General features: G+C 49.8%; 1 protein-coding gene across 2 annotated transcripts; it reads left to right on the forward strand.

Moving 5' to 3' along the window:
* Positions 1–3,044: 3,044 nt before the first annotated feature.
* Positions 3,045–9,308, forward strand: LOC149920291 (E3 ubiquitin-protein ligase PHF7-like). 2 transcript variants are annotated; one of them, XM_090133959.1, is made up of 9 exons: positions 3,045–4,807; positions 4,927–5,049; positions 5,362–5,453; positions 5,549–5,650; positions 5,898–6,022; positions 6,166–6,328; positions 6,420–6,526; positions 6,755–6,868; positions 7,009–9,308. In XM_090133959.1, exons 2-9 carry the CDS (start codon positions 5,007–5,009, stop codon positions 8,168–8,170), a joined length of 1,908 nt encoding a protein of 635 aa, XP_089990085.1. In that variant the 5' UTR covers positions 3,045–4,807; positions 4,927–5,006; the 3' UTR covers positions 8,171–9,308. The 2 variants fall into 2 exon arrangements, with proteins under 2 accessions (XP_089990085.1, XP_089990086.1); XM_090133960.1 differs by having other exon boundaries at positions 3,046–5,049; positions 7,009–7,127; positions 7,293–9,308.
* Positions 9,309–11,488: the final 2,180 nt, after the last annotated feature.

Raw genomic sequence — 11,488 nt, forward strand, 5'->3', positions numbered from 1 at the left:
ACATACAGCTGTTGCAGTAAAATGAAAGCCTAAAACAAGGTAAGAAAAACAAGAGAAAGAAAAAGGAAGTGGAAGGCTTGTGTGACGCTCAGGATTATACTCACACTGCAAATCACAGCTTATGCTCTGACCTCTCAATTTAAATTACTGCAACCGTTTTTCTAAATGACAACTACAAACGTCATGCTAGGCGCAAAAGTGAAATTTCCTCTAGAAAACGTGTGTATGTCCATATTGAATCCAACAGAAGCTCTGTCGAGGCAAAAATCTTCATTCTATTCCCTGGTCCTCTTCTGCTGTTGGAAGAACAGCTTATTCACACACAATGCACTCTAATACTCTCCTGATTCGTTTCTCATCTAAATTTAGACGTGCACAACAAAGTTGCTCACATCTCAGATAGTCACTTTGGGAATCCCATCTCATGACAAGTGCGGCTGGTGAAGCTTGCCCGACCTACGCTGAGAATCACTATCAAAATTAGATGGATCATGCTCGAAAAATATTTACTTCTCCTTTGATTATAGAGAGAATCGAGCAAAATTAGCTCAAACATAAGGGCCTTTGTAATACAGAGACCGATTAAGGCGTCTGAGATTAATCCCATTCAAAAGGCCTGCTGTCAAACCTGGATTTGGGTTTTTAAAACTAAGAGGTATGGACTGCAGGGCACAGATCCACGCTCTGCCCCACACCTGATGAAGCTGTCTCTCCAAGGAGTAGAAATCTTCCGATGCCGTTCAGCTAAGTGGAAATGGCAGTGGTAAAGCAGTGACAAGAAACAGCAAAACAGTGGCCAGAGGCAGCAAGAGCAGCACCAAAAGGTGGCAGGCAAAGCAAGAAGTTTCAGAACAAGATACTGAGCTGAACAGGAGCCGAGCAGTGAGCATCAGGGAATAAGGGTTGTGGCTTCAGCCACATCGGTAAATCTCAGTGGGAGGAGTTTGAGGACTTTTAACAGCATTTCTTCAAAAACTCGAATCCCTCCCTCCTTTAGCTCTATCAGCTGCTTTTGCAAGATAATACTATAACTTTGCTTTCCTTATCCTAGATAAAGGAGCACCTTTATCTTCCTTAAGGCCTTTGTCTAAAACGTCACCTCTGTGTGAATGCTGCTCTCTGTGAAGCACTCCAGCAGTTTAATGTCTGAGACGGAGCACGGGCTGAAGCTGTTTTAAGTTTCTAATGGCAATCAGTAGAAATTGAACCTAGACCTTTCTTACTCTTCAAGCACATCTGACAAAAGGTTGAGGTCAGACTGAGATCCACTGTTGCTTCCAGCAAAGAAACTGTACAAATCAACGGCTTCTTTCTGTACAGCATCTTTCATTAAGAAAGGAAAGAAAAGAAAAAAGGAAGAAAAAAAAGCAGAAGTGCCTTCAAAAGCAAGAGAGCATAATACAATGATTGCTCTTAATGAAGCCCAACAAAATCATAATCAGGAGCAACACAAAACAAGGACAAAGCTAAGAAAAGCATTCCAAGAATCAAAACAAATTAAGAACAGGAAGAAACAAGTAACCCCGGTAGTTTAGCAAACTACCAAAAACATGCAAAAAAATGCACCGAGACAGCTGGGGCACCAAACTTTCACATTCATTTACTTAGCAAAATGATACCACAGCCTCCAGAATTTTTTTCTCAGATAGTATTTGGAATTCCAGTTGCCTCGAGGTAAAATAGATTTGGTAAAATAAATTCAGAGAGGATAGAACACAATCTCAACAAAAATGCAACACTGCCAACCCCCAGTGACACTCTACAGGTGGTTCTCACTTAAGCTTGATGTACATTAAACAGCATATAGATGAGAAGCGTTAGAACGAAATGTGGCGTCAAAGACATTCTCAAGACTAAGGTCTCCTCTCATATTTGGAGATGGAAATTTCGGTCTCACAAGAAACAAAATGCCATAGAACAAACTTCCTTCCAATAACAGAGGCTTTTCTAATTCTTTTTCCCACTGTTCTGCTTTCCACGCTTAGTCCTCTATTTCTGCTAGCTTTAGAGAATAATAGTTTGTGTTGGAATCCCAGACTCTTTTTCATAGATAGTTTTGGGCCAAAAAGGTAACTCTTCTTCTTCCAGATGTTCTCATTCCACAGTCATCCCTTCTGCTGTCAAATTAGTTTAATCTGCAATGGGCTCAATGAGGTTACTTTTCCCTCAAGGAGGAAAAAATAGCAACAATCAAGCAAAAAAGCTAAGGAGACATTTTCCAGTTTTCATGCTTCTGAACTTGGTCAAAATTGGATCTCTGAAGATTCCACTGTGCAGGGGAGCATCAGTGGTCGTACCATCAAAGGACGGTCTATGGTTTCTCTTTGATATCAATTCTGCTGATCCCAGCTGTAAACATTTCGGAGTTAATGATTCAGAATGAGGCCCTTGGTCTTGTTTGTCATTCAGAATGAAATTTCCATATGCTAGAGATTCATTTGTTCAAGTCCTCTGGAGAGAGTTCCCATGTAGTAGTCCCTTCATTGATTTCACAGTAAAAAAGGAGAAATATTAGGTGCCTTCTCTTGTTCACCATTCTTTTTGTGAGTATAAATCTAGATTTTATTAAAAAACATGATAAAAGCGTAGGAAGTTGGCACAGTGGTTTTCAATGTCTAAAACACTTTATCAGGAAGAAGGGGTTTAGTCTCAAGTAAAGAGTTCAAAACAAATCACTCTCAGGAGCAGTGACTATAAGCTCGATGGTAGCCTTTTTTGAAAATGGGCACACTCAAGAGTTGTGACTGTAGGAGTCAGGGGATGAGGAAACTTTGTAGAAGGACACTGACTCTCAGGAGGAATGGGAGGCTTGCTGCTTGGATTATAAGTGAAGGTAGGATTGTAGATAGACCCTGGGCGGATAAGAGAGACAAATGTAAGAAAGAGACACTAGATTTCCTTCAGTACACCTTAATGCTTTGTTTCACATGTTCTTTTTCCGAGCTTCTGACACTTGGGTACCTGATGACAGTGTAATGCTGGGCTTTCCCATCAGGAATAAAGATTTTTCTTTTTTTCTTTTATCTTTTTTTTTTTCTTTTTCTTTTTTTTTTTTTTTTCCAGTTAGAAATCAGGCTAGTAGACAAGGATATTGTTCTTCTGGACTTACGGCTGAAGACTGCCTAGAATGTAGATGTCTAGACACTTGATGAGTAGTTCCTCTAATCATTGGTCAGTTAGGCAGAAGATACCACCATGATCAGCTATGTCGTGACAAAAATGCTTGAGCTCTTAACCTCTTAAAGGATGATCGGAAACACTATTTTCTGAGTTAACAGCTAGATCCGTAGCTGGATTTTGGGAAAAACATTTCTAAACTACAATGGGTGATTTAACTCCCAGTGGTATGCAGAATTGGGTTTTATAAAACCATATCTGAAACCAAAGGCTCAGAGAGTAAACTCAAATTATGCATTTCTGCTCTTTAAGGAAAACTTCTAATTGGCTTTTGATGGTAAGATGGGTTTTGTTCCAGTTTGCCCAGCTCTTGTCCAGTCGTGACTGAAGCTCGAGGAGCGAGCGATTCATGTACGCAGAATGTTCTAGTATGTAACATTCCCGTGCTGGTAGCTGAAATGTCATGTGATGAAGCTGACACATGGGTGAGAGGGATACGTACAGAATTGCCATAGATGAAAAATATTAAAGAGGAAAAATGTGAAGATGTTGTTGGGAGAAAAAAAAAGATGCCAGTGTTAGAAGATGCCAGCATCTTCCCTGCTTCCCAGCTTATAGGTGCTTTTGAGAGTTGAAGAGATTCCAGTGCATAAAGGAGAAAGTGCAGACTTATGCTACTTCAACAGACATTTAGTAAATAACTGTTCTGAGACTTTGCACCTCTCTAATGGTCCTGACTGCTTCAGCTCCACTGATGTAAATGAGTGTGACGTGATGAAAAAGGAAAGAATGCGTGCTGGCTGTGAGCATTTTGCTAGTCTGAATTGAGACACGGGAATGGTGAGAAAAGTAGCCCCGATACCGTAGAATACTTTGACGTGATTTTTGAGAGATTAAACTAATTTTCTGATGGTGCTGTAGATTTTGATATTTAAAAATGCAACATGGCCCCAGAAAATTGCATTTTGAAAGTTAGGCTGTATTTCAGTGAGCTTGCTAAATGCTGCAAAATGGACTATGGGCATAAAAATTCAAACGTTCCATAACATCCGATAGGCAGGATTATTTTCACTTGCTGAAAGCATTCCAAACTTGCAGATACAGAGAATGTCTCCGGCATTCTTTTTCAGTTGTACGGAAATTGAAGAGAAGAATCCAGTAAAACAAAAAGTTGAAGCTGTGTTGCATGAATGGAAATTGAACAGAATACAATTCTTTGGTGACTGGGCTGGATGGTTTGTAGCTCTGTGCTTGAAAGAACAATTGAGGGGAAAGTTGCTACAGTTGCCCAGAGCAGGCCTAGCCCTTTACTGGCCTGTGAGTGTTGGCCTCAGCTTCACGGAGAAGCTGGAAACAGGCTTGGGGTGGAGGAGCAGTGGTGCCCGAGTGAGGCTCCAGGGCTGCAATTCTGGCCAGGGACAGCTCTGTTCCTGCCTCTGGCAAGGGGAGTGCTGCCAGCAGGTCGAAGGAGGCAAACCGTCCTCCCCGCGCCCTGGCCAGCAGCACGCACCTCTCTGCACTGCCTGCAACAGCTGCCATCTTGCTTGGGCGGAGGGCCCACGCCCTCACCCCTCTGTGAGGTAGTGACTGCCTCACAAAGGGTGTCACGGAGCAGCCATTGTGACCTATGGGGCCAGGCCCGGGTTAGGCCAGGCCGGGCTCAGACCGTGGCTCAGTGCGACCTGGTGAGGTGAGGAGAGGAGAGGGCAGGGAGCGAGGGGCTGCCTGAGGCTGCTCAGTGAGGAGGGGTCCCCACTCAGGCCTGGGGGCCTGAGCTGCTAACTCCCTCTCGTCCTGCTTCTCCCGCAGAGTCGGCAGAGGAGAGAGTGGAAGAGAAAGCCCAGCGCTGACTGGGCAGGGACTCCAAGCGCTCACTGTCGACGCGTGCCATGTCCAAAAGGAAGCAGAAGACCTCCCACCCGGAGGTTGAAGGTGAGAGCCAAGTATCTCTGCCTGCAGCTCTCTGCCGGGCAGAGAGGTCCTGCGGGCTCTGCCTGTGTGTGAGAGGGGAGGCAGGGGCAGGCAGGGGCTCCCCAGGCACCGCTGGGCATGGCCCCTCTGCTCCTCAGCCAGGTTGGCCTGTGCGTGCCTGCTGTGACTGTGGGGCCTACAATGGCCCTTTCCCCCTCGCATCTTCCAGCCCTGCCCCTCATCCTGCGTGGCAGAGCCGGGACACGCCCCTGGCAGCAGTCCTCAGGGACGCCTGGCACTCACTGCTGCTTCTATTTGCTCTCTCCTCTTCAGTATGCATGCTGTGCCGCCGAGCAGATGTTCACCCGGACACCTGCGGGCCCACGCTTGGCGAGAGCGGGCTTTGCGTCCACAAGTTTTGCTTGGTGAGTTCCCTCAGGGCTCCTTCCACCTTCCAGCCAGGGATGCTCCCTCTTTTCCATCCCGTCCTCATGACATCCCGCTCTTTTCTCTTCTACAGTTTTTTGCCGACGGCCTTTACGAGCACACTGCCGGACAGAGGGCGGTTCTGAAGATCCCCCTTGATGCCATCCGAGGCGCAATCGAGGAGGCAGAGCAGAAGGTGAGGATCTGGAGGAACGGGGATGTTTGTGCCAGCACCAGCTAAGCCTGGACCCTAAGGAAGCACTGGCAGTCTTTCCGGGCAGCAGCAGGACAAAGTTCTGCTCTAGCAGATTAAACTTGTCTGCCGGGCGCGTCTGCAGAGCATGACCCAGCAGTGCCTGCATTCTGTGCCCTGCCTAGAGGCATGGCGTTGGCCTCAGAGGCCCCGAGCCTGCTGCTAATGGGGGCTGCTCTTCTCTTTCCAGCACTGCTTCGTTTGTGGAGAGAAGGGGGCCTCCATCTACTGCGCAGAGACAGGCTGTGAACGCAGCTTTCATCTGCCCTGTGCAGCGGATGGGGAATGTGTCACGCACTTCTTTGGGCAGCACAGGTAAGGGCTGTCAGCAGCAGCCAAACAAGGGAGGAACCTGCAGGGCTGCTTCCCAGTGCCGAAGCACGCAACCAACTCCTTCGTGTTCCTCTGCTGGCATCTCAGCACTTCTCAGCTCACGCATCCTGTCCGTCTTCCCCCAGGTCCTTCTGCTGTGAGCACCGCCCTCAGCAGGCAGTGGAGGCAGCTCCAGAGCAAGACACAAACTGCGTCATCTGCCTGGAGCCCGTGGGGGACAAGAAGTCCTACCACACCATGGTGTGCCCAGTGTGCACACAGGCCTGGTTTCACCGGGGCTGCATCCAGGTAGGAGCCCTCCCCTTGCTCTGCAGTCACAGCAGGTGCTCAGCTGCACCAGGCCCCGCTCACACTCTGGCTGCTTGTGTTACCGCTGCAGGGACAGGCCATGAGCGCTGGCATTCTGCGCTTCCAATGTCCCGTCTGCAGAGACAGGATGCAGTTCCGGAAAGAAATGCATCTCCTCGGGATCCAAATCCCAGCCAGGTTGGTGCCTTCTGCCCAGCTCTCCAGATACTGAGGCGCAAGTGCTGTGCCTGCCCAGGGATTGCCCCGAGCAGGCCCAGCTGACCCTCTGCTGTCCCTTGAGCTCCATTGGCCGCAGCTTCATGGAGAAGCTGGGAATGGGCTTGCGCGGGAAGAGCAGGGATGCCCCAGATCTGCCCTATGCCTGGGGCACTGAGGGCTCACTGCTTTCTCTCCCTTCTCCGGCAGAAGACCAACATGGGAGGACAGGGAGACCTATGAAACTCTGCACGAGACACACCAGCGCTGTGATGTCAGCGAGTGCCTTCACGCAGAAGGCAGGGAGCAAGCAGAGGAAGACGGGTGAGTTACCTCAGCAGCCCTGCGTGGGATCTCAGCCTCCGCACAGGCTGGGGAGCAAGGACTGAGCTCAAGAGCCGTGCCCGCCGCTCCCTTGCTTGACTCATTTTGTGCACACAGCTAAGCCTCTTTTTGTTCCCCAGACCCTGGGAGCTGCTCCTGTGCACCTCGTGTGCTGCGCAAGGCACCCACCGGCGCTGCTCCGTCTTGAGCGACAGCATCAGCACCTGGGAGTGTGACATCTGTGCTGGCGTGGGCACAGGTAAGGGGCAAAGAGCCGTGGACTGCTGCCCTGGGGCCAAGCAAGGCCTGGCAGCGGCTCCTCAGTGCGGCTTTGCCAGAGTTTCTCTGCCCTGGGAGGGCTGGGATCCTCTCCCTCCATGGGGCTGCCGGGTCATCCTGTTGACCTTCCTGCCTCTCCTTACAGCCTCCAGTGCCGAGTCGCAGCTTGCTGGTCCCAGCACTGCCAGCCAGGAGGCGGAGGGGCCATCTCATAGCTCCCCAGCACCTGACGACCACAGATCTGCCTCCACCAGCCAGGCAGCATCGGAGTCGTCTCAGAGTTCCCAGATGCCTAAGCGCGGCAGCCTGTCCAGCCAGCCCAGGACAGGAGAGAGGAAAAGCCAGAGGCGCAAATCCAATCAAGAACACCAGGGGAGCAGCCAAACACCAGCTCCAGGGGCTGAGAGCAGCACCCACGGATCCAGCAGCCAGCAGGAAGTGGGGCCCTCCAGCAATTCCCCAGCGGCTGAGCGCAGAAGGCAATCCAGGCAGCAGGGCACAGGCCGGACAAGAAGCCGCTCTCCGCTAAAGGGTCGTGCCTCAAATTCCCCGAGCCAGCTCAGAAGACCTGGTGGCAGCAGACGCTCTGCAGCCTCACGTGCTGGGAGGAGCATGCACACCTCTGCCAGGCAGAGGGCAACCAACAATTCCGCGGAGGCTGCAAACAGAAGATGCCACGGACAGCAGGGGCCAGGCCAGAGACAAAGCCAGTCCTCCCTCTCAAATCCCTCAAGCCAGCCCCGAGGACGCCGTGGCAGCAGAATCAGTCCGGCCCAAGGTGCTGGGAGCAGCACCCAGAGCTCTGCCGGACAGGCGGCATCGAGGTCCCCCAGGGATTCCCTGCCTCCTGAAGACAGAAGACGTTCCAGTCTTCTTCAGCGGGGGCAGGCCCAAGATCGAAGCCGTTCCCCCCGCGATCGTCGGGCTTCCAATTCCCAAAGACAATCGGGAGGAAGCCCCAGCCGCCGTTCCAGGCAGCGGCGGCCTTCTCAGGCACGCCGCCACTCCCGGGACCAGCCCTGAAGACACTGCAGGAGCTGCCATGTGCCAGAGCCACGAGCCGGCTCCTGTCCCCAGCAGCCAACCCAAAAGAGTTGTCACGGAGTTATCTCTAGATCTGTCCGTGACAGGGGGGCAGCAGGCCTGGGAAAAAAGACAAAACAAAAAGAAAGAGAGAGGGAAGAAAAAGAAGAGTTAACAGCTGACCAGCTGGTCCGGCACGGCCCCGTGACTACAAAGCAGCGGCAACGATCTGACGAGGAACGTTCATTCACCACCTACAATTTCAGAATTGTAGGTAGTGATAATGCAAGATAATACAACACAACACAATACAATTGGAATTGAGACCAACAAATCAAACAAAATGGGAGAGAGAATGTCCAAAACCGGGGCCTTACTCTGTGGACTGCAGAGGAACCACGAGCTTCTCCGCTGTGAAACCAAGAGGCCGCGAGAGGAAGAGCGGCCGGTGCCCTGCCGGGAGCTGCACCTTTCTTCCTCTGAGCCCAAAGTCCTCTGGGGAGTGCCGCTCCTCCCTTCAAAAAAGCAGTCCACAGAACCAGAACATTAACTCTCTAACTCCCACTGCTTTACAAGATGTTCTGATGTGGAATACCAACAACAAAAATTTCAAAATCACAACAAAAATTAAAACCAAAAATTCAACCCAAAAAAAGCTGTAGAGTGTCTTCTCTCTAAACCGGGAACCGAATACTCCACGTACACTGTGAGAGCACTGAGGATGAAGAAGGACAAAGGGTATATCCTCTGCGTAAGGAGCAGGGTGCAGCACTTCCGGGAGGACTGGTCAGAGAAGATCCAACCACAGGCTTACAGTCAACACAGGCTCTTGCCATATGTATGTAGCTTCAGTATCATAGCAGGCTTATTTTGCACAACTCTGGCTACACTACACCCAGCCTGTTCTAGCTCATACACCTTGGCAGCCTCCACACACAGCTCTTTGATGGTGTTCGCACCCAGCACGACTGCAATGACTGCAAGGGGTCCTCTGCTGAGCTACAGCACAGTTCAGCTGCATCTCAGCACTTGGCTGAGCACGCATCAATAGGTGCAAGACGTAAAAACAGGTAAATCAGACACCTCTGAAGCAAGAGGACAGAGAAACTGCACTCACTCACTTCATTGCAGTATCTGCCTACCTTCTGTCACCAGCTGTTCTTTAACTACAGGCCCTCTGGAACCTCTCCTGATGTCAGATGCCAAGATCTGATGTCAGCAGTGCCAACAGGAACCTGCAGTATTCCAGCTGCCCACTGCCCACCTCTTCTTACTTCCAACCCTAGCAATATGTGCTAGATGCATACACACACAAATGCTGTCATTACAGCTCTGCTCTTAGCAAAACTAATGAAAATTAGCTTGAATTACATCAGCGGAGGCTGAGCTCAGTTTCTTATCAGAGAAAAATGGAAGGAGCTAACACAAAGGAGATGCAATGAACTTGCTCATGGCCTTACTTCTGGCAGTAATACTCAAGTACTGCCCACACAATGCCACTTACAGTCCTGGCCCCGAGACTAAAGAGGCAAGGGAATGAATAAGAGTCCAATACGATTACAATAATAAACATATCATAGCTCCATGAGATTTAAAGCAATTCGGGGAAATGCTAAGATCATTACATCCTAGAGTCACAGAATGGCTTAGGTTGGAAGGGACATTAAAGACCATCTAGTTCCAGTTCCCCTGCCTTGGGCAAGCTTGCTGTCCACCAGATCAGGCTGCCCGTGGTCCAATCCAACCTGCCCTTGAATCACAGAATCACAGAATCACAGTATTATAGACTCATAGATTCACAGACTCATAGACTCATATACTCATAGAATCATTCAATGGCCTGGGTTGAATAGGACCACAATGATCATCGAGTTTCAACCCCTCTGCTATGTGCAGGGTCGCCAACCAGCAGACCGGGCTGCCCAGAGCCACATCCAGCCTGGCCTTGAATGCCTCCAGGGATGGGGCATCCACAACCTCCTTGGGCAACCTGTTCCAGTGCTTCACCACCCTCTGGGTGAAAAACTTCCTCCTAATATCCAACCTAAACCTCCCCTGTCTCAGTTTAAAACCACTCTCCCTTGTCCGATCACTATCCACCCCTGTAAACAGCCGTTCCCCCTCCTGTTTATATGCTCCCTGCTATGGGAAGTATGGGAAGGCCACAATGAAGTCTCCCCGCGGCCTTCTCTTCTCCGAGCTAAACTAGCTCAGTTCCCTCAACTTTTCTTTGCAGGAGAGGTGCTCCAGCCCTCTGATCATCTTAGTGGCCCTCTTCTGGACCCATTCCAGGAGCTCTGTGTCTTTCTTGTACGGGGGCCCCAGGCCTGGACGCAGTACTCCAGATGGGGCCTCCCAAGAGCTGAGCAGAGGGGGACAATCACCTCCCTCTCCCTGCTGGCCACCCCTTTTTTAATGCAGCCCGGAACACAGCTGGCCTTCTGGGCTACAAGGAAGACCACACTGCTGGCTCATGTCCACCTTCTCGTACATCAGGACCACCAAGTCCTTTTCTGCAGGGCTGCTCTCCAGGAGATCTTCCCCCAGTCCGTATAAACACCTGGCATTGCCCCGACCCAAGCGCAACACCTTGAAGTTGCCCTTGTTGAACCTCCTTGGGTTTTCATGGGCCCACTTCTCCAGCCTGTCCAGGTCCCTCTGGGTGGCTTCCCTTCCCTCCGAAGTGTCAGCTGCACCACTCAGTTTGGTGTCGTCTCCAAATTTGCTGAGGGTGCACTCAGTGCCATTGAGTTTATTTATTATGGGCCATTTATTTTAGGAAATGCACTAAAGACCGAAATAATATAACAACAGCATTTTTATTGAAGAGACTATTGGCTATCCAGCCCCATTGTGCAGAGGCAGAAGTAATGCCAAGCAGTGATACATACAGCTGTTGCAGTAAAATGAAAGCCTAAAACAAGGTAAGAAAAACAAGAGAAAGAAAAAGGAAGTGGAAGGCTTGTGTGACGCTCAGGATTATACTCACACTGCAAATCACAGCTTATGCTCTGACCTCTCAATTTAAATTACTGCAACCGTTTTTCTAAATGACAACTACAAACGTCATGCTAGGCGCAAAAGTGAAATTTCCTCTAGAAAACGTGTGTATGTCCATATTGAATCCAACAGAAGCTCTGTCGAGGCAAAAATCTTCATTCTATTCCCTGGTCCTCTTCTGCTGTTGGAAGAACAGCTTATTCACACACAATGCACTCTAATACTCTCCTGATTCGTTTCTCATCTAAATTTAGACGTGCACAACAAAGTTGCTCACATCTCAGATAGTCACTTTGGGAATCCCATCTCATGACAAGT

Source organism: Phasianus colchicus, chromosome 1 (assembly GCF_987193195.1).
Source record: "Phasianus colchicus chromosome 1, bPhaCol1.hap1.1, whole genome shotgun sequence".
NCBI lineage: Eukaryota > Metazoa > Chordata > Aves > Galliformes > Phasianidae > Phasianus > Phasianus colchicus.